The sequence below is a fragment of the Rhinopithecus roxellana genome, chromosome 13 (assembly GCF_007565055.1).
Source record: "Rhinopithecus roxellana isolate Shanxi Qingling chromosome 13, ASM756505v1, whole genome shotgun sequence".
Classification (NCBI taxonomy): domain Eukaryota; kingdom Metazoa; phylum Chordata; class Mammalia; order Primates; family Cercopithecidae; genus Rhinopithecus; species Rhinopithecus roxellana.
In genome coordinates, this window is record NC_044561.1 from 71,232,192 (window position 1) to 71,254,292 (window position 22,101).

The window sequence follows — 22,101 nt, forward strand, 5'->3', positions numbered from 1 at the left end:
GCCTTTTAACTCCCCTGGATTCGCATCTCGGGTCCCCTCCCACCCACAGAGTGGGGCTAACGCTTTGACACTCACCGAAAGCTGAGCATCCGGCAGACATAACTGGAACTGACAAACTCTGCTCCTAGCCAGGAAACCCCACTGTCCTGCTCAGAGGCGGACAGGCGGCTGCAGGGCTCCTGGGCAGGAAGTGGCAATGCAGCCCACAGGCAGGCCGGGCTCTCCCAACTCCTCCACGCTGCTCCTCTGTGGACAGCCCAGCCCAGGACAGGTCGCCTTGACGAGGCTCCAAGCCTGTCACTGGCAGACCTCTCCAGGAAGACAGGGGAGAAAGAGGAACATGGAGTCAGGAGGCTGTGGACTCCCCAGGCTCCTCTATCAGGGGGTTAGGAGTAGAGAAGGAATGAAGGAGCAGGCAGGCCAGAGCAGGGAGGGAGGGGAGGAGTGGAGAGACGTTTTTAAAGACCAGAGCAAAAGAGAAAGCAAAGGCTAGAATGCGGGGGATGGGGGGCGTCCCAGGCACCAGGCAAAGCCCTCCCCCAGCTGCCTGGGCCAGGCTATGAGCCTCCAGCCACCCTCTGGCTCTAAGTCTCCAGAGTAAATCCCGCCCCCACATCCTAAGGAGGTAGGTGTTGCTGAGGTGGTGGCTGGGGTCCCAGACAGGGCCACAGTCTAGTCGTGCTCAGCCCAACCCAGTTGACACCTCCCCTCACCCCCGCATGGGCACCTGAAGGCGAGAATTGGGTGCAGGCCCCGTCATAGACACAGGGCCAAGGTTATCACCAGCCCCGTCTGCATCCCCAGGTAAGTCCGTCATCTGGGAGACTCTAAGGGTGCGGAGAGGGTGTGACAATGGGTGTTGCCAACTGCAGGGACACCAAAGCACCACTAAGATGCCCTGCAGGCCCCTTGGCTTGCGGCCCTAACAGCCCAGACCTGCTCCCCTCCCTGCCCTCCGGAGGGCATGCCCGCGGTGGGGGGGTATCCCAGCACGTGGCAGGACGTTTGAGAACCCTGCAGTCACGGGGCAGACCTTGAGTGTGATGACCTTCTCCCCGAAAACAAACTCACTCTGGGCTCATCCCCAGAAGACCCCCGGAGCAGTCCTCGGTGATCTGGCGGCCAGTGCCTGCCATGCCGAATGCGGAGCCCGCGTTGCGAAGGGCTTTGAAAGCAGATTCGGTTACACAGGCGACGGAGCTGAGAGCTGTTTTCCTTTCCCGCTCCCTTTTCTTGGCAGCCAGTTTGGGCCTGGCCGGCCGGGTCACCCACAGTGCAGGCTGTTTCCAAGGCCCAGCATCTTCCGTTGGCAGGACCTGGCCGCCACCTCCAATACAAAGCCTGCCCAGGGGTCGAAGATGGTGCTGGTGGGTGCGGGGCGCTGAGCTCTCTCCCCACCCCTGTGGACCCTCTGAGGGCTGCAGGCGCCTTGGACGAAGGAACACCCACAGAGCAGGCGCCAGAAGGAGCTGACAGGAGGCTGCGCAGCACCCAAGAGGCACACAGCTGGGTTCAAATGCCAACTCCACCCCTGCCCAGCTGTGGCCCTGTGGCAGCTCACTTCTGTCCTGGCCTTGGCTTCCTCATTCATGAAACGAATATGAGAATCACCCACCTCACAGGATAGCTGTGAGCTTTCAAATGTCAGCTTGCTGAGCTGAACCAGGCACATGGGATGCTCCAGAAGTGCTCAGGCTGGAGTCAGGCAGAGAGGGGACACTGCCAACCTGTCCTTGCCCCTGGAGACTGACCCAGAAGTGGCACCAGCCAAAGGGGCAGTGAGCCTGGGCTGCCCTTGGGCTGTTGAACTCAAAGGTTCCTGCAGAAGGGGGCACACACTGTGTCCAAAATGAATTCTTATACCTGTATGGTGCCCCCAGGCTCCCTAACCTCACCCAGTTGGGACCTAGGCACCCACCTCCCGGGCCGCCCTCACCATTGATGAGCTCTGCAGTCCTTGGCCTTCAGGTGAATGGAGCCCCCTGTGTAGGAGAAGTCCTGGAATGCTGCCCTGTGGATCCCAAGGGGTGGGAGGTCCTGAGGGTGCTGTGGGCCCAGTGGGCTCAGCTGATGCCCCAGGCCCTAAAGCCCTGCCAGGGTGGAGCCTGGGGAAAGGGACAGTGCTGAAGGTGGGGAGGGGGCCATGAACTGACTTTTCTCCCGCTCTGGGGGCCCAGGGGCCCTGCTGGAAGCAGATCTGCCCCTCCCTCTAACTTCCTGCCCCTCAGACCACAGGGAGCAGCAGAAGGCCTCCCCTTTCCAGGTCCCAGCACAGCCCCCAGGCCTTCTCCCCTGCCCTGGGGTCTCTGGGGCCTTTCCCCACAACTTCTTATGGCCTCCCCACTTGCAGGGAAGGACAAGAACCAAGGAACCCCAGGACTGAGGTTGAGGGGGGTCATCCCAATCCCACTCCTCAGGCAACCCTGACAGCCCCCTTCTCAGGGGCACCCTCCCCCTGGCTGGACAGAGGGTGGCCTCACCGGAGCTCAAAACCCCAAGTGGGACCATCCCCAGTGCCCGCAATGCAGAGCATCCAGCACCTGCAGGCAGCGTGCAAGGCGGGGACCCATCTGCCAGGGCTGCTCCTCGAGGGGGTCCTGCCCAGGACTGTTCCTGGGAGGGGCCCTCCCTGGGGCCGTTCCTGGGCGGAGACCAAGGCCCCTGGGGAAGGCCATGTACCCAGGACTCCACCCACAGGGGCGGTGCCTGAGGCATCTCCTGGGAGCTGGTCCTTATCCTTCTGAACAATGAGACTGTTTTCTTTCCCTTGATAAGTATGTCTGCATTAAGGGTTCCCAAGCTGGGGGCGGGTGGGGGCGGGGAGGGTATGCGGGCACTACTAGGAAAGTGACAGCGGGAAATGAAACCCAGTGCCTGAAGGTTGGAGCCTTCCTCCCCCAACCCTCAATGCCAGCCACCCCCCCAACACCCACCCACCCTCACCCCAGCCCCATCCCAGGCCTCTCAGGCCCCCAGAAGCCCCTCACAGCCCAGGACTCATGGAACTTAACTCTGCATGGCCACCAGGGGTTAACATGCCCACTCTCTTATCTCACTGGGGGTGGGGTCCCCACCCAGGCCAGCCCTGGCAGGTCCCTGGGTCCCTGTGAACCAAGGAAGCCTTCAGGAGAGAGGGGTCACCCGTGGTAGGCCCAGAAATTCCTTCCTGGTCTTCGTCACCTACCCTGGCTCCCTGGCTCTCAGGGCCCTGGGCACACAGCTCAGAGCCTCCATCCCTGCATTGGGGCCCTGGGTACATAGCCCAGAGCCTCTGTCCCTGCACTGGGGGGCCCCGGGAACACAGCTCAGAGCCTCCATCCCTGCATCGGGGCCCCGGGCACACAGCTCAGAGCCTCCATCCCTGCACTGGGTTTTATCTCAGCCAGCATTAGCCCAATGCCTGCTGCATGCCCATCCCGGGTCAGACACTCTTAGTACCCAGTCTTACTAACGCCTCCCCAAAACCGCTGTAAGAGGCAGGCACTATCATCACCCCCACCTTACAGAAGAAGAAAAGCACCGAGAGGGAAGCAGCTCACCCAAGGTCACACAGCCTGGAGATGCCAACGCTGAGTCCCAAAGGTCTGACTATGCCCACACGATGCCCTGACCCGCTGTTCCTAAAGCTGCCCTCCTAGCTCAGCTTCTGCTGAGGCGACAAGATGGAGGCACACAGCCATTTGACCACACAGCACAATGAGGCACCAGGAAGGGAAGAGAGCAACATAGGAGAAGGGACAGGAAGGGACCTGCAAGATGGGCCTTGAAGGATGTGTAGGAGTTTGGCAAGTAGAGAAGAGGGCAAAAGGCCCATTCAGGAAGCAGCATGGGCAAGGTCCAGCAGAGAAGAGGGCTTGCTGCTGGGTGGGGTAGCCTGGTGGACTGGGTCACCTGGCTCAGCGGCCACCTCCTTCCTGAGGGGCCCAGAGCACTGGGAGTGGAGAGCTGCACAGAAGCATGGCTCATGGGGGTCAAGGAGGTTGGGGGCACCTGGGTTTTGAGGTTTGAGCTGAGACTCCTCTCTTTTTGGCTCAAGTAGAAACAGATCTGAGAAGAGGTCCAGATACTGTCACAGACAACCCCCGTGGATGGGTGCCCACCCCCACCGATCACTGTGGAGGCAGCTGGATCCACGTGGAAAACGCCACCAGTGGCTTCTGCTGCTGCTGCAGAGCAGGTGAGCTTGCGACTTGCCTAGCAGGACACCAAGTGACCAGAACAGCCCGGACTCCCAGCCCTGTACTGCCTGGTGTGTGTGGGCCGCAGCCTCGGAGGGGTCTTCGAAGAGTGACTTTTCCCTTCCCTGCTCTCCACGGAGTCCCAGGGCTTAATACAAATGTCCATTGTAGATATTTATTAACTTAAAAAAGCAACTCACCGCTATCACTCAGAGACTCCCTTCCTTGTTTTAATTGGCTTGTTTAATTGCTAGCTGTGTGGCCTGGGGTAGGTTAGCTCACCTCTCTGTGCTCTGTTTCTCCATCTGTACATGGGAATGATAATGTGATCTAGTGCATAAGATTGATTTGAAAATTAAATGGAAATGTCAGGACAAATCACAGCACCCGGGCAATGCTGGTGTTTCCTATTCAAGAACTTTACCGATTTTATTACAAGTAAAAAGCACGAATCCCTCCCCCGTTCACCCTGCAGGGTACCAGGCTTGCTGTGGCTCTTTTCTTGTTCTCTAGGCCTTTCTTGGGGTTACGGGTGGCTCAGTCCCCAGCAAGTCACGAGTGTCCCTTTTTACTTCTCTTCATTCTTGGTGCTCATGAGGGCTCGGTAACTGAGGCTTTGAGGGCAGAGGGGTCAGAGCTTGGGTCCAACCAGCTTTGCTGCGCTAAAGCCCTCTGCAGCTGCTTGGACTGAGCTGCGCCCTCTCGCCCGCACGGGGGCCCGGCACCTCTCCCCACCTTCATGGAGTGCACTGCCATCCACAGACAAAGTCTGCAGGTGTGGGGGCAAAGAGAGACCCTCGTAGAGACCCCGAGTGCGGGGAGAGCAGAAAGCAGGGGAGTCCACACAGGGCAGGCAGCACCAACTGGGGTTTCTGAGGACAGGAAAGGGAGTGTCTGGTGGGAAGCTGGTGAGGAGGGGGCTGGGAGCTGGTAAAGGGGTAACGAAAGGTCGCCTAGCTCCCTACCCCAATGGCACTCACCCCCCACCCCAGCCTGCCGCGCTGCACCCTCTTCTGCACAGGCCTGAGCCGGCTGTGGAGCCCTCTGTGGGGTCCCAAGGCCCCCACAGACCAGGGGCTCCAGCCTGCTGCCTTCCCAGACGCAGGGACCCTGGGTGCCTCCACAAGCACCCTGAATCCTTATCTGCTGTGGGCGAAGAGGAAAGGCCAGGGATAAGGGCGCATGTGGGGCACCCCAGCTCTCCCCAGACGGACAGCGCTGGCCGTCCAGACCCCTGTGGGGGGGATCCAGTGACACCACCCCAACAGCTCCACACCGCCGCCTTCCTGCCTTCCCAGGTCTTCACCCTCCACCGAGGAGAGAAGCCAGCGTCCTCTCCTAGCCCTGACTGACAGGAGCTAAGGGCCCGTTTCTGCAAGGAAAAACTTTCATGTGGTGGCTCCCGCCTGTAATCCCAGCACTTTGGGAGGTCGAGGTGGGCGGATCATCTGAGGTCAGGAGCTCCACCGAGACCAGCCTAACCAACTTGGTGAAACCCCGTCTCTACCAAAAATACAAAAATTAGCCGGCTGTGGTGGTGGGTGCCTGTAGTCCCAGCTACTCGGGAGGCTAAGGCAGGAGAAGCGCTTGAACCTGGGAGGCAGTGAGCTGAGATCGCGCAGCTGCACTCTAGCCTGGGCGACAGAGCGAGACTCCGCCTGAGAAAGAAAGAAAAAGAAAGAAAGAAAGAAAGAAAGAAAGAAAGAAAGAAAGAAAGAAAGAAAGAAAGAAAGAAAGAAAGAAAGAAAGAAAGAAAGAAAGAAAGAAAGAAAGAAAGAAAGAAAGAAAGAAGGAAGGGAGGGAGGGAGGGAGGGAGGGAGGGAGGGAGGGAGGGAGAGAGAGAGAGAGAGAAGAGAAAGAGAAAGAAAGAGAAGAAGAAAGAGAAAGAAAAAAAGAAAGAAAGGAAAGAAAGAAAGAAAAGAAAGAAAGAAAGAAAGAAAGAAAGAGAAAGAAAACCAAGGAGAAAAGGAAGAAGGGAGAAAGAGAAGAGAAAGAGAAGAGAAAGAGAGAGAAAGAAAAGAAAGAAAGAAAGAAAAAAGAAAGAAAAAAGAAAGAAAAAGAAAGAGAAGAAAAAAAGAAAGAAAGAAAGAAAGAAAAAAAAAAAAAGAAAGAAAGAAAGAAAGAAGAAAAAAAAGAAAAAAAAAAGAAAGAAAGAAAGAAAGAAGAAAGAAAAGAAAGAAGTAAGAAAGAAAAGAAGAAAGAAAAGAAAGAAAGAAAGAAAGAAAGAAAGAAAGAAAGAAAGAAAGAAAGAAAGAAAGAAAGAAAGAGAAAAACTTTCATGGCCCCAAGCACCGCCGCCAAGCCTGGGTCCAGCCGCTGTGCTCCGTCCGAACCCACGGGTCCGGTTCCCGCCACCTGCGGGGCTGCTCCGCCGCAGCGAAGCCTCCATGCAGCCGTCACCGGGAGTGCGAGCGGGACACGATTCCCTGGCCTGGGTCGCTTCCTACCTACCCGCGTTTCTGGCTCCTGAAGGAAACTCTTCCCGAGTCCCCGGAGCCGGCGGAGAGTCCCACCGGGATTGCGGGCCTCGCCACTGGCACTCAGATGCAGCCTTAGAGGCCGGACCCTGCCCGCCTCCCACGGGGTCCCCGAGCCTCGTGGCCCCGCTTGCTCAGAAACCGAGGAAATCGCGAGGCTCCCGCCAGTGCACCCCGTCCCGGTCCAGCGACCCAAGCCGGGCGATGCCTATGGAAGCCAGTTCCCTGCACCGAGCCTCGAATGCGGCCACGCAACGAGGGGGCCCACGGAGTTCCACTGCCGCGTGTCCTTCGGTGAGCGGGGCCGGGATCACCGACTCAGCCCCCAGACACGGAGCCCGTCTCTAGGCCCGCCTTGGGCGGGGCCCCGACCGGGGAGGAAGGAGGGCTCCGGACTCGCACAAAGTTGGAGAAGTTTCTGCGCCCGACTCGCCGGGGCTCACGAAGCTCTCGGCCCGCCGGTGTAGCTGCACTGGTCCGGGCTCCGCGCTGGCCGCCCCGTGTCGTGCGTCCTTGTCGCCAAGCCCCGCGAGCCGAGAGCCTGCCCGGGTCACGTGGCTCTGCGGCCGGAGCCCCAGCGCTGACCCTGCGAGGAAGGAGGGCGGGCGCGGGGAGGGAAGGGGCGGCGCGGCGGGGGCGGGCCGGGGCGGCGCGGAGGGGGCTGCGGAGCCTCACCGCCCCCGGCTGCCAGTCTTCGGCCCGCCGGTCGCCGACCCACCGCCGTGCCCTCCCGCCCTCCCTGCCCGCTGGTGAGTGCTCCAGCCCGGGCCGCAGCCGCGCGCCCCTCTCCACACGGCCCCTCCCAGCGCAGCGGGGCCCCGCGCCGAAGGCCCTGCGGCCTGCGGCCGCGCCGGGCCGGTCCTTCTCAGCCCCGCACCGAGCTCACCCCGGGGACCCACGAAGCCCCGGTCCGGGAGGAGGTGGGCTCGACGTTGTGACTGCCCCGGGGATGACGCGCTGGCCGCTCCCATCCCCGCGGTTCCTCTCCCTCCGGTTCGGGGACCCGCCCCGGGAACGGCCGGGGCTGGGGAGTGGGAAGCGCGGCCCGAAGCGGCGGCACCTGCCCGGCGCTGGCGGAGGGCGCACAGCTCCCGGGACCTCCACACCTGTCCCTCTTCCCTGCAGGTCAAGACCGCGCCTGGGAGGATGTACCAGAGCCTGGCACTGGCCGCGAGCCCCAGCCAGGCAGCTTACGCCGACTCGGGCTCCTTCCTGCACGCTCCGGGCACCGGCTCTCCGATGTTTGTGCCGCCGGCGCGCGTCCCCTCGATGATGTCCTACCTGTCTGGGTGTGAGCCGAGCCCGCAGCCCCCCGAGCTCGCTGCGCGCCCCGGCTGGGCGCAGACCGCCACTGCGGATTCGTCGGCCTTCGGCCCGGGCAGCCCGCACCCGCCAGCCGCGCACCCGCCCGGGGCCACCGCCTTCCCTTTCGCGCACAGCCCCTCGGGGACCTGCAGCGGCGGCAGCGCGGGGGGCCGGGACGGCAGCGCCTACCAAAGCGCGCTGTTGCCTCGAGAACAGTTCGCGGCGCCTCTTGGGCGGCCCGTGGCGACCTCATACCCCGCCACCTATCCGGCCTACGTGAGCCCCGACGTGGCCCCGTCCTGGACTGCCGGGCCCTTCGATGGCAGCGTCCTGCACGGCCTCCCAGGCCGCAGGCCCACCTTCAGTAAGTGCGGGGACTCCACAATCTCGGGCCCGGGGGCTGGCCGAATCCGGGTGCAGCCCGCACCCTGCGAAGCGCTCCCCTCCTCCTCCCCCGCGGTCCGAGCCTCCCCGCCGGGAGCCACACCAAAGCCTGGGTAACACCCCGCGGGAGAAAGAGCCGTCCACAATTCTGTTTTAACCTGTTAATGGGAACATCCATTTCCAAACAGCATTCCGGATTGTGCCGATGTGGAGCCTACAAAGTCTTAATCGTTTTGGGGGTTTTTTTCTCTTTTTTTTTCTCTTTTTTTTTTGAAAAGTTTTGGAAACGATTTTTACAAAGTCCAAAACACCGGTTTATTTAAGTGGCCACATTCGTCTCGGTTCTAGAATGCTTACTTCTTTTAATTTGAGACCTGGTTTCAGTCGCTCCCCTAGTATCAGTTTGGAGAATCGGATTCTCAGCCTGTGAAGGGAGCGGCTGTTCCCGGTTGCAGCGTAGTCACTTTCTGGCGAAGGCGGCGCCTCTGAGCTCCGCAGGGGCCCATCCCGGCCCTCCGGGACCGTGGAGGCTTCCACACCCCGCTCCGGAGCTGCCTTTGGGACCCCGCCGGTCCCTTGGCGCAGGAAGCGGGCTCAGCCGCACCCGCAGGACCCCCGGCCCCCGCCGCCCTGGGCAGCCCCGCGGCTGGCGCCCACCCCCGGCGGGGCGATGATTGATCCCTGCCCCACCCCCACGCGGCGCCCGGGCCTCCCTCGCGCCGGCGCCGGGCCGGGCCTGGAGGGGACCAGGAAGACCTCCACCCCCCGCCGCACAGTGTGCGAAGCCCGGCCCCAGGGGGCTGCGAGGCGGGGCTGGCCTTCTAAAGGAAGGACACTGGTTGCGACCACAGCCAAGCTGACAGAAGCACCTCCTCCGCCCTCCCAACCCCCGACCCCTGCCATGGACCCGCTTTGCAGAACAGGAGGACAGCGGGGTTTGCGTTCCCAGGAGAGCCCAGGGGAGCCCAAGAGTGTCTGCTAGATAAAGCCCCTTCATCCCTCCCCTGCCGGTGTAGACACTCCTTCATCCACTTCCCCCGCCAGTGCAGACATCCTGCTTTCCCAGCAGGTCAAACACGCAGAGGCCAGTGCTGGCCCCTGGTCCTGCAACGGGAGTCCCAGGTGTCTGACTTCAGGTTCTATTTATTAACACACCAACCGTGAAAAAGCAGCCCTAGCGAATTTTATCATATGTGAATTAAAAATTTAAAAATAAGATTAACTAAGTAACCAAGTAAATTTTAAAATAAAATAAATGTAAGGCACAAAATTTGTGCCTTACATTTGTTCGTCTGACGAAAGCTGCCAGGCTCCTGGGGAGGGGAGGGTGCTGGCCCACAGGCTGGGGAGGCTCCTGGGGAGGGGAGGGTGCTGGCCCACAGGCTGGGGAGGCTCCTGGGGAGGAGAGGGTGCTGGCCCACAGGCTGGGGAGGCTCCTGGGGAGGAGAGGGTGCTGGCCCACAGGCTGGGGAGGCTCCTGGGGAGGGGAGGGCCCGGGCCTACCAGCTGCCTGTCCCCTCAGTGTCCGACTTCTTGGAGGAGTTCCCCGGTGAGGGTCGTGAGTGTGTCAACTGCGGGGCCCTGTCCACACCACTGTGGCGCCGAGACGGCACTGGCCACTACCTGTGCAATGCCTGCGGCCTCTACCACAAGATGAACGGCGTCAACCGGCCCCTCGTTCGGCCCCAGAAGCGCCTGGTGAGTTCGGGCTGGGCAGAGGGGGGCCTGGGCGCAGTGCTCCCCGGCGGGGACCTCTTGCAATCCACCCAGGTGACACCAGAGCCCCTGGGGTGGGGGGATAGGGGAGTGCGCCCAAAACAGCCTGGTTGCCCCCTCCCCCCCCCCCCGCCCCCGGTCGGTTAGGCCAGGCCGGCTCAGGTCTTCTCTGAGAGAGCTCAGGGCAGGCAGGGGATCCCAGTGGGGATGACAGGGGCCACCCGCTCATAGCGCCCAGCCCTGGGAGTGCTCTGGGGGCCAGGAACCCAGGCTCCGGAGCAATGGTGCCAGCCAGGCTCTGCTCAGTGCTGGGTCCAGGAAGGGCTGCTGCCAGGAGCTCAGCCCTACGAGTCGGTGGTGGCTGGCTGTGGCCTGGCCCAGTCTCCGAGGCCTCAAGGTGACCCTACCTGGGATGAGGCTTAAGGGAAGGTGGCTGCTGGATACTTCACTGAAGGGCGCTGAAATCTGAAATTGGAGAGTCTTTGGGTCTGTAGTCCGCTTGGGGAGCACTTTCTACCCATACTTCAGGGACCGCAGGGACACCAGGTTTATGCCTGTGGGCAAAACTTGTTTTCACTTTTGGTTCTTCCTGGCTTGTGGCTGAGCAGGGAGTGGGGGACTCCAGAGCCCGGACTTTTGCCCCAGGCAGGGCACAGTCCCCAGAGGCTGGAAGAGGCTGAAAGTTACTTTGTTCTGTACGTTTTCCCAGGTAAACCTTTACTTTCAAGTAATTTTACAAATAAGAATTTGGGGTGTTGATGCTGTTTGCAAGTTATCTAAAATTGAGGAGGCCGCAATGGCCCTTGGGTCAGAAGGCTGAGCAAGGGTATGTTCCTGGGCACCAAGCCCTCCTCTGCTGGTGGTGTGGCCTCCGTGCGGGGTCGATCAGCCAGTTCCCGCCGTCACCCTGGGTGGAGGCCAGCCCTCCTGCCGCTGTCATGTGGGTTGGCTGTCCTAGATGGCTGGATTCGCGCCCTGTGCTGGTGCAGCTCTGTATGGCCCTCAGCCACAGGCTGAGGGGAAAATCTGGGACCCTGGGCTATGGGGGACCAGGATCTGAGCATGGAAGGTCCCAGTGGAGCATGTGGGAAGAAGGACCGCAGGCTGGGGGCAGCTGTCACTGCTCTTCCTTGGAGCTGGCCTAGGGCCTGGGGCTCTGCAGGCCCAGCCTCCTCCCATGCCTGCTTGTCAGAGGGAAGGCTCCTAGGAGTCCATCCCCCTCTTGGCCTGTTTGCCCCTGTGACTGTGCCTGTGCTCCCAGGTGTGCTGTTCCAGCCTGGTGTCCACGTGGCCCTCAATGAGGGGTTAACCATTGAGGTTAAGAAGGGGTAGGAGCCAGGCACGGTGGCTCATACCTATAGTCCCAGAACTTTGGAAGGCTGAGGCAGGAGGATTGCTTAAGCTCAGGAGTTCGAGACCAGCCTGGGCAACATAGCAAGAATCCATCTCCAGTAAAAATTAAAAAAAAAAAAAGAGACCGGGCACGGTGGCTCACGCCTGTAATCCCAGCACTTTGGGAGGCCGAGGCGGGTGGATCATGAGGTCAGGAGATCGAGACCATCCTGGCTAACACGGTGAAACCCCGTCTCTACTAAAAATACAAAAAAATTAGCCGGGCATGGTGGTGGGTGCCTGTAGTCCCAGCCACTCTGGAGGCTGAGGCAGGAGAATGGCGTGAACCCGGGAGGGGGAGCTTGCAGTGAGCCGAGATCACGCCATTGCACTCCAGCCTGGGCAAGACTCCGTCTCAAAAAAAAAAAAAAAATAGATTAGCTAGACATGGTGGCACACACCTGTGGTCGCAGCTACTCAGGAGGCTGAGGCAGGAGGATCACTTGAGCCCAAGAGTTCAAGGGTATACTGAGCTATGATCACACCACTGCACTCTAGCCTGGGCAACAAAGGGAGACTCTGTCTCTAAAAATACATAAATTTGTCCTGTGCAATGGCTCACGCCTGTAATCCCAGAACTTTGGGAGGCTGAGGCAGGAGGATCACTTGAGCCCAGGAGTTCAAGACCAGCATTGGGCAACATAGGGAGACCAGGTCTCTACAAAAAAATTTTAAAATTAGCTGGTCACGATGGCACACAACCATGGTCCCAGCTACTTGAGAGGCTGAGGCAGGAGGATCTTTCGAGCTGAGAGGCTGAGACTGCAATGAGCCTAGATGGTACCACTGCACTCCAGCCTGGGCAACAGAGCAAGACCTTATCACAAAAAAAAAAAAAGAAAGAAAGTGAATGATTACATTTTAAGTTAAATTAAATTTATTTAAAAAAAGAGAAGTGGTAGGAGCTTGGCCCAGCTCCTGTGAGACTACAGCCCAGATGTCTCTTCCCCACCCTCGCCTATGCAAAGGGTTGCCCCTCCTCTGGCTGTATCCACTCTCCCCCTGCCAGGCCTTGAACTGGGCACTGGGACACACTGGTGTCAGGAGGAGCTGCTGGGAGGGAGCCCCTCCTGCTGCTCTGCCCTGCCCTGGGTCTTCCAGCCGGGCAATGCCTGTGTCCAGCTGGATCCCAGACTCCTAGGCTGTGGCACCTTGTAGACAGTTCCCCAGCTCTTTGAGCCCTTGTCTCCTCATCTGAGAATTGGGAAGAGGAACTTGGAAACATCCATGCCTTGCTGTAAAGATTAAATTAGCTGGTATTGTATGCTTGGGCCTTGACTCTAAGGACGGGCTGATGGGGTCCCTTGGTGTGATGAGGCCTCCATTCCCTGGTCTGGGGGATGCAGGGTGGGCTTTGGGATGTCTTCTAGGGGAAGTTCCTGTTTACTGTCCATCTTGCCAAGACCAGAGGCCTCGGAGGGTGGGGACCATCTGGTACCACCATGCCCTCTCCCCGTGGTCTGGCTCTGTGCATGGACACGGTTGGGAGCTCTTGGGCCCCTAGCAGCCCACCCCCAAGAACACTGGAGCCTGGGCTGAAGCCTGGAGCCTGGCAGCCAAGGGCAGTGCAGGCAGCAGACCTTCTAACCCAGGGCCACCTCTGGCACCAGCTCCAGGAAGTAGCCCAGTGTCGCATGGGGCCAAGCGTCCCTTCCCGCTGAGCAAGCCTGTCCCCTACCTGGAGTCAGGCACCTGACACCCACCCAACCCCAGGGTTTCCTTCCTTCGAGCCCCTCACAGACCCAAGTCCCCAAGTCAGTTTGCCCTCAGCCAGCAAGGGGTATAGGCGCTGTATCAGGTGCTTACTACATCTTCCCTCCAAGATGGGACCCGTTTGAATCTGGAGACATTCTAGCACTCATCGGTCCCCAAGGCTCAGACTGTGGCACAGCAGCCTCTGGCTGTCCACAGCCCGGTCTTCCATCTCAGAGGAGGCTGCTGTGCTTCGGCTCGCTGTGACCTGCACCTTTACTCCAAAGTGTTTCCCGGCATGCGCGCTTCATCCCTCCACGACAGGCTCAGGCTGAACCTCCTTCCCTCTCCCGTGCTCCTTGAATTTCCACCAGCATCGGCCCAGGCCCTGCCCTGCCCAGAGCCTGATTTATTTGGATGTCTCAGATGCACGCAGAGCCTGGTGCTTAGAGCGGCTCTGCTGCACGCAAGCAGGCTTTGAAGTTTGACTTCTTTTGAAAAGAACCAACAAAAAAGAAAAACGAAACACAGCCGGGAGAGAGGCCTGGGGGGCTGCTTGCTGGGCAGTGAGGAGGGACAGATGGAGGCATCGTCGATACAGTGGCACAGGGAGCCCCAGCGTGGCAAGCTGCTGGGATCGTGTCCCCAAAGCATCTGGCTGAGGGGGACGGTGCTGTCCACCCCGGGCCTTCCCAGTTTCCTCTGGTCCCTCAGCTCCTCTGAGCCTCAGTCTCCCACCCGTACAATGGGGATCTGGTGAAGATTTAGGAAAGGGTGGGTGAAGACGCACTTTGAAAATTGTTGTGAGGTCCATGTTTTTCCCGTTTTCCTAATTTGATAGAAATGAAACCTGCTTACTGTGAAAACATTCAAGGTAGGTTCCAGGTGTTTCCCTGGAACTCACAGGGGTGCGGGGTGAGGGGCGTGTCCTCTGCTGGGGGCTGTCCCAACCCACACACGTCCTGCACACGCCCCACCTTGTTTCTCTCCACAACCCGTGTCTCAGACGTGGCCCCATCGGGGCATGCTGGCAGCTGTGGGGGGACGTGTGGAGTGTGCTCACATGTGTGCACCCCTATCTGTGTGTGCTAAGGGGCGATGGCCGGTCCCAGACCCGAGGGTCCCGCTGGTTCAGAGAAGAGGACGGGCCTTGGACCACGGATACCTCTCAGTCTGAAGGCGGAGACTGCTGGGGCACAAGGAGGGAGTCAGCAAATAAACTCCAGGCCACACGCGGTTCCGTGTGATTTCAGATAAACACAAATATTTTAGCCCTCATACCCCAAATACTGCAGGAGACAAAGGATTCATCATGTATCAGAAATTCCCATTTACCTCGGCGTGCTGGGTGGATGTGTCTGGCAGCCCTGGGGGAGATTTCTTTCCACTTCAGGAAGACAGACAGATGGGTGGCTGTCCGAGAGGCGGGAAGGAGACCATGCCTCATGCTGGACGGTGGCCTGAGGCCACCAAGGAAGCAGCCACAGCTCCTGGCACCCGACAGGGATAGAAGAGAGGGAGGCTGGACCAGACTCAAATCCTGTCCAGTCACAGTAGCTGCTTCTAGACCCGTCAGGGTGTGGCGGGGGACATCCCAGGGAGAGACACCAGCTGGGGGCCCTGGGTGACCCCAATTGCTCCTGCATGAAGGGTGCCCACCATCCAGCCGGGGCCAGGCACCATCTCCCTTCCAGCTCTGCTGGGGCCTGGGCTGGGCCCTCCAGCGTGAGCACAAGTCTCACCCCCAACGTCCCCCCAGGGAGACCCCTGAAGACCCTGAGTGGCTGGATGCTACTGGCCTAAGGTAGGGGACATTGTCCTTCCCCAGTCAGGCTAGGAGCTGCAAGCTGAGGCACTTCTCAAGCCTCCCCAGCCTCACTGGCCGGACCCCTTCCTTTCCTTTCTGCCTCTTTGTCATGGAGCTCAGGGCAGGGTCCTGTATGGAGACAGGAGGCCCCAGATGAAGCAGGGGCAGTGTTCCCAGAGCCTTTGGCAACTGCCTGCAGCCGCGGCTGGGGGTCAAGGAGGTCTGGAGTTTGGGGGCTGGCTGGTGCTGGCTGGCTGCTGCAGGCAGGCCCCACTCTCCCACTCAGGCCTTGGACAGGGAGGCCTGTGCCCTTGGCAGCAGCTTGGAAAAGGGTGGGCAGGAGATGGTCAGCAAGGCCGGCCCTCATCTGATCATAGAGGGCAGTAACTGACGGAGAAACTGAGGCAGGCTACAACAGATGGGGAAACTAAGGCGGGCTATAACAGATGGGGAAGCTAAGGCTGGCTGTGTCTGCTCACGTCAGTAACAGGGAAGCCGAGGCAGGCTATAACAGACAGGGAAACTGAGGCAGGCTATAATAGACAGGGAAACCAAGGCAGGCTATAACAGACGGGGAAGCTGAGGCTGGCTGTGTCTGCTCACGGCAGTAACAGATGGGGAAACCGAGGCCGGCTGCGTCTGCTTATGTCAGTAACAGACCGTGAAGCTAAGGCTGGCTGGGTCCACTCAGCCCTGGTTCAGGATGGATTCTTTTACCCTAGCGTGGCTGGCTTACTTGTGACTGCTCTCTGGCTCTGTCCTGGTAGAGAATCTGGGGGCATGGCTTTGAGGTGGGGGCCTCGTCCTCACAGGCCTGAGGGACACTGATGGTCTGGCCCTGGCTGCCGCCAGGAAGGCAGACAGAGCTCCTGCAGAGCCACCACTGTGATCCTGGCAAGATGGGCCAGGAACCTGGACCAGGCAGGGCTGTGCAACCCGAGGGAAAGGGACCAATGGGGTCAGGGCAGGAGCTGGGGTAGAACCAGCAGCCCCCCGGAGAACCAGGTCTGGGGACAGGTGGCTGGGAAGGGTGGTGCCACCAGCAGAGCTGTGCGCTGAGATTCAGGAAAGGGCTTCAAGTCTGAGGTGCCTCTGGAGCCCTGGGCTGGAGCTCCCAAACACCACCTCCCTCCAAGCACCAACCTGTGAGGCCAGCAGGAGAAAGGCCGGCGTGAACTGGTGGGAGGCCCCTGGTCCTCCTTCAACAGGGACTCCCCAGGCTGCCAGCTCAGAGCCTCCCAGGCCTCCCTCAGTCCAGATTCCTGAGCCCCAACTGAGCTCACGGACTGGGGCCCTGGAGGTTCGGGACCTCTGACTGGACCTGGACCTGCCAGATTGGGGGTCAGTCTCTACTGAGAGCCACAGGAAGGAGGGAGGCAATGTTGGGGCCTCCGGACGATTCCAGATGGGTCCAGTCTTGCTCTAACACCAGGTGCAGTGCACAGCAATGGGGAGACATAGGCAGGTGGGACCCAGAGCCCTCAGACGCTGTCCGATGGGGCCCCCGGCCTGGGAGGCAGGTGCGCAGGGGTAACACAGGCCCTGATGCCTGCGTGTCCTGGCCTCTGGGGGGGCCCTGTGGCCTTGGGGTGCTGGTCCACTGCAGAATTGCGGGGTCCAGGCCCAGGGTTGGTGCTGAAACAGACAACAGGAAAACCACTGCCGTGTCTAGGTGCCCGGCCCCCACGGGCTCTGAACCCCACAACCAGCCTGTGGTGGGTCTGTTATCACGCCCTTTTTACTGGGCGAGGGGGAGAACTGAGGCCCAGGAAGGTAAAGTTACCTTTTCCAGGACTCGAGGGCGTGTCCAGGCAGAGCTGCCAGGCCGGTCCATTGCAGAGCCCATGACCTTCATGCTCCAAACACCTTCTCACTGGTCCTGCGTGGTCTCAAGGCCAACCTGAGTCTCGCTTCCTTCCCTCTGCTCCAGCCGTGCACACGGCCAGGGGCTCACTCCAGTCTCCCTCGCCCCCACAGTCCTCATCCCGCCGCGCCGGCCTCTGCTGCACCAACTGCCACACGACCAACACCACGCTGTGGCGGCGGAACTCGGAGGGGGAGCCCGTGTGCAATGCCTGCGGCCTCTACATGAAGCTGCATGGGGTGAGTGTGGTCCCCGGGGCAGGGTGGGGAGGCCTCTGTCCAGCCTCCTAGTGAGCGCCCTCCCTACTCCCAGACCAGGAGGCTGGGGAGGAGCTGGAAGGATAGCTATTGTCCCCTGGGCTGTATTACACACATGTCCCGGCTGACTGCAGCACCACCCCCCGGGGGCCCGGGCTAGTCCTGTTACACCCATGGCACAGACGGGCTGACTGAGGCTCACCACAGCCATTCAGCCGGGGCCAGACAAGGACACTGCTCCCGCCCTCTGGGCACCCCTGGTGCCTTCTGGCCCCTGGCAGCTCTGTTGGACAGGGGGATGGGAATCCAGCTCCACGGGCTCCCCCTCACCCAGCCCAACGGGCAGCTGACCCACCAGGGCTGTGAGGACACAGCCAGCTCCAGGAGTGACCGGCTCTGGGGGACTGGAATGAGGGGGTGCTGTGCAAGGGGCCCAGGGGTGAGCAGGGACGGGACCAGCCTCCACCCTCACCACCCCTGCCAGGTGCCGCGGCCTCTGGCCATGAAGAAGGAAAGCATCCAGACACGGAAGCGGAAGCCAAAGACCATCGCCAAGACCACGGGCTCCTCAGGTGCGTGGCCAGGCCCTGTGGTCAGCCCCCTCCTGCAGGGTGGCCTTCGGTGCCGCCAGTTCCGTCATGAGAGACCGGCGTGTTTGGTTCAAGCACAGTCCTCTGGAAGTCCAAATGCCCTCAGCTCTGCCCTGTGGTGACCTTGCTGGGGGGTGTGGGGGGCCAGGGTGGTGACAGCATGTGGGCAGCAGGGGCAGAGGTGGGGCCAAGGAAGTCATGCCCGGCCCCACCGCCCACGCCCACTGTGTGACCGTGAGGAGTCTCCAGACCTCTCTGGCCCAGAGCCAGAGGAGACCTGGCTACATGGCAGGAAGGGGAAGTGAGGCCACACCTGGGCCTTCTGTAAACACCCGCTCTTCCCTTCCAGGATCCACAACGAACGCCTCGGCCTCCCCATCTGCTGTCCCCAGCACTGACAACTCGGCAGCCACTTCGAAGCCCAAGCCCAGCCTGGTGTCCCCAATGTGCCCTGGGCCCAGCATGGCCCCCCAGGTAAGGGGGCGGGCTAGGGTGCCCAGAACTGGGGCCCCTGTGCTTCCTCGGCCAAGTCAGATCCCATCAGAGCCCCTTGGAACCTCTTCCAGCAGGTGGGCTGGACACACCGGCAGCCTTCAGCCATCAGTATGGTGGCCCTTCCCCTAGAGCTGACTCTGCCAGATGGGGGAACCCCAATCCCTCACGAGGGGTCCCCCATGCCATTCCAGGGCATCAAGGGGTCCCTAAGGGCAAATCCCGGTCATGGGAGCTCCTGACCTAAGAGGCCACAGCTGCCTCCCCACCCCCCACCCCCTACCCCGCATTCTCATGCTCTCCTGTCCCTGCAGGCCTCCGGCCAGGAGGATGACTCCCTTGCCCCCGGCCACTTGGAGTTCAAGTTCGAGCCTGAGGACTTTGCCTTCCCCTCCACAGCCCTGAGCCCCCAGGCTGGCCTCGGGGGGCCTCTGCACCAAGAGGCCTGGTGTGCGCTGGCCTTGGCCTAGGTCCCCAGGCCATGTCAGGGGAACAGCCCGGAACAGAGCACCCACTGATTCACCTCCGTGCCTGCTTTGCTCCAGCACAGCAGAGACCAGCAGGCCCACCCACCCAAAGACACTGGGTCTCCTGGAGTCTCCACAGCGGTGGGGAGGCCTTCTGTGCAGACAGCAGTAGGTCCCCAGAGCAAGAAGGCTGGTGGGGAAAGGGCTCAACTCCCCACCCCACGTACAGCAAGGGACTCCCCAGGTGCAGCCCAAGGCTCTGGACCACATTGGCCCCCTGCGGCAGAGGCCAACGCAGGGCACCACCGCCAACTTGAATTCCGTCATCAGCGCTCACCATCAATATGTTTACAAGTTGTAGCAGTTGGGGGAAAACAATCAACCTCCTGATGTAAAACCAAGATTCCAAGCGAAGCACGTGAGGCCAAGCAGGGGAGAGGAAGGAGGGGAGCATCTGGACAGGGGCCTCCTGAGGCCTTGGGCTGCCCTTCGTTGCCCACATGGATGGACGGAGCTGTGGTGCAGGACTGCCAAGGATAGGAGTGCGGGCCGCACACGGTGCCAGGATTCCGCCGAGGGGAAGCCGCTCACATTGCAGTCATCACAGACTTACACGCTTGTTTGGATGGTTTTTCCAGAGGGGATGGGAATGGGCCTTGTTCTGGCGGAATCTGTGTATCATGACCGTGTCTGACAGGCAGAGTGAATTGTCTGGGAGCCCTGGCCTGACCCATCCAAGCGCTGCTGGGGCTGGTGATGACGTGGCCACATGTCCTGGTGCATCTGGGGCCGGGCAGTTTAGTCTCTTGTCCCAGGAGAATTGTGAGTGACCCCTCTTTCCCTTGCAAGCCCCCTCCACACTGGGTTGGATGATACCTTACTGGGTGACGCTGGCGAGAGCCACCCTACCCGACACAGCTGTGGATGGCCCGTGACATCATGTCGGGAGGCCACAGGGAACGGAGGAGTGGTGCAGGCGACCACAGCACCCTGCGGGGAGCATGTCCTCGCCTCCGTCCGGCTGCCACCCTTCACCAACAAGCCCTGATTTTTCCAGCAATGCCAGAAACCTGAACTTTAAGTCTTCCAATTTGATTCAAAAATATTTTTAACATTGTGAGCTAGCTAGACCCCCAGTGCACCACCCTCTATTGGAAACAGTCATGTCTGGCGTCAGCTTCAGGAGCACATCCGGCTGTCCTGGAGCTGTCCCTCCAGAGGTTCTTCCAGCCCATTTCTATGTGATGTCATCTTTTCTAAAAAAGACAAATGAAACCACAGGAAAAGTGAAATAAAGCCTTGAACCTCACTCTCCCTCCCCCTGCCCATCACCCGTGGGGTCTCCCATCCCCCCTCACCCATCACCCGTGGGGTCTCCCATCCCCCCTCACCCATCACCCGTGGGGTCTCCCATCCCCCCTCACCCATCACCCGTGGGGTCTCCCATCTCTCCTCACCCATCACCCGTGGGGTCTCCCAGCCCTGCCCTGCCTGCTGGTCACCACCCTCCTAGCGAGTTCCAGCCATCCTCTGCGTTCTGAAACATCCCCGGCCCCCTGCGTCCCCCCAGGTGCCCTCGAGGACATCTCCAGGCCCTGATGATGCTCAGGACCACCAGTGCCCCCCAGGTCCCCAGCGGCTGGGAGAGGGGTGCCAGGCAAGGCAGGCGTGAGGCTTGGCAGTGGCGCTCAACAAGCCTGGGGCCTGTTCTAGAGGTGCAGCAGAGGGGCTGGGCTGGTGGATACCTCCATTCCCCCAGGCTGGGTCGCTGCTCAGAGCCTCCTCCCAGCCAAGCCCACCTCCTCCTGGAAGCCTTCCCTGTCTTCTCCCAACCTCCTCCGTCCTATCAGGCACTGGGGTGAGGACTGCGAGCAGCTCTAGTAACTTCCTCAGCTGACTGCACCCCACTGGACCTGGCTCAAGAGAGAGGTCAGACAAGGCCCCTCATTCTAGCCCATGCAGTGGGAGCCATGCTGGGGGATTTTCAGCTCCATGGGATCTGAGGAGGGCCCGGGAGTGAGCATTTTAAACAGGAACCCCTCAAACCTGCTGGGTGCCTGGGGGCCCACACTTTGAGAAACCCTGCACTATGATGCTTCAGAGTCTGAATCCAGTTCAAGTCCCTGCCCTGCCCTGCTCATCTGACCTGGGGACGGGGAAATGGACTGGGGCAAGGTGGCCCCTGTGTCCCCATAAGGGTCACATGTGGCATCTGGGCATCGTTGGGGTTCTCTTGCTACTGTCCTGTTTCCAAGCCCAGAAGACTCAGGCTGCCTTCCCGGGTGCCTGTGCACCGTGAGGAAACTGAGACACGGGGGATTGAGGGTCGCCCCCCATACTGGTTCCTGCACATCTGTCTCAGGGCTCGTGCTGGGCGTTGGGTCCCTGAATGGGAAAACGGGTGGCAGTGACCTCCCAGGCCTCTCCAGCCCAGGCCACGGCTGGGGAAGGACAGTCTGTCCCCTCACAGGTTGGACGGTCACTGCCTCTACCACCTGCAGGGCTGACCTTGGGAATCCACGTCTCTATGGAAGGTAAGTCCAGCCCAGCCTGTTCTCAGCACCCCAGACCCTGAGTGAGGGGATGAGGGGGCCACAGACCCAGAGGGAAGGAGGCCTGGGGGATCCAGGAGGAAGGGGATCCAGGGGGAAGACGCAGAGCTGCCTGGGCCAAGGACCTGGAGCAGGAGGCAGCCGGCGACTGTCTGTGTCGTGGTTTTCACATCAGCGCCTCCCCATGTCCGCTGCTGGGTGGGCACTTGTGCGCCTCATCCTTGTACTCGCCACTCCCAGGAAGCAGGCGCTAGTTTTCCTTTTCCCTGATGAGAAAAACCATGGCTCAGAGAGGTGACTCAAGGTGCCAGAGTCAGAGGGCACAGCACGGCATCCCCAGACCACAGTGCTGGGTACAGTGGAGCTGGCCACGTTGCTTCCATTCCAGCCTCGGTTTCCCCACCTCTGCTGGGGAAGGGGTGCCACATATCCGTGGCCATATCTGTAATCCATGCACTTGTGTAGAAGGTGGGTCCCTGGGAGGCCCCAGTCTAGGGAGGTGGCACCAGGCACCAATCCCTACCTGGAGAGGCTTCCTGGAGGTGTTTGTGGGTGACATGCAGGACAGACAGGGTCCCCACAGGTAGAGAGGAAGGAGTCCAGGTGCTGACCGGACTGGGGGACTTTGGCCCTGGACACACCCCATCTATGAAGGGAGGTCCCCAAAGGGAACAGGAGGATTTGCCCATGAGCAAAGGGGAAGCAACCCTTTCCCTGTTTTTATTCCATTTTTAGGGATGTGTCCGGGATGACAGAGGCTGACAGTTCCACTGCTGGGCATGGTCACTGCTGCTAAATTTAAGCCTTTCTCCTCTTAGGGCGGAAGCCATGAGGAACAGAGCCTTAATATAGCTGCCAGGCGCCGTGCGCTCTCCCTCCCGCCAGCCTACCCTGCACTCTGCCCAGCCCACCATAAACAACCAGACGA

At 60.5% G+C, this 22,101-nt stretch overlaps 1 protein-coding gene across 3 annotated transcripts; it reads left to right on the top strand.

Annotated features, from left to right (window-relative positions):
* Positions 1-7,295: 7,295 nt before the first annotated feature.
* Positions 7,296-19,930, top strand: GATA5 (GATA binding protein 5). 3 transcript variants are annotated; one of them, XM_030915228.1, is made up of 7 exons: positions 7,296-7,404; positions 7,781-8,324; positions 9,867-10,042; positions 16,929-17,054; positions 17,557-17,644; positions 18,012-18,136; positions 18,469-19,930. In XM_030915228.1, the coding sequence occupies exons 2-7, from the start codon at positions 7,802-7,804 to the stop codon at positions 18,622-18,624; spliced, it is 1,194 nt and encodes a 397-aa protein (XP_030771088.1). In that variant the 5' UTR covers positions 7,296-7,404; positions 7,781-7,801; the 3' UTR covers positions 18,625-19,930. The 3 variants fall into 3 exon arrangements, with proteins under 3 accessions (XP_030771088.1, XP_030771090.1, XP_030771089.1); XM_030915230.1 differs by having other exon boundaries at positions 18,554-18,658; XM_030915229.1 differs by having other exon boundaries at positions 7,366-7,575; positions 18,469-18,942.
* The last annotated feature ends 2,171 nt before the right edge of the window (positions 19,931-22,101 follow it).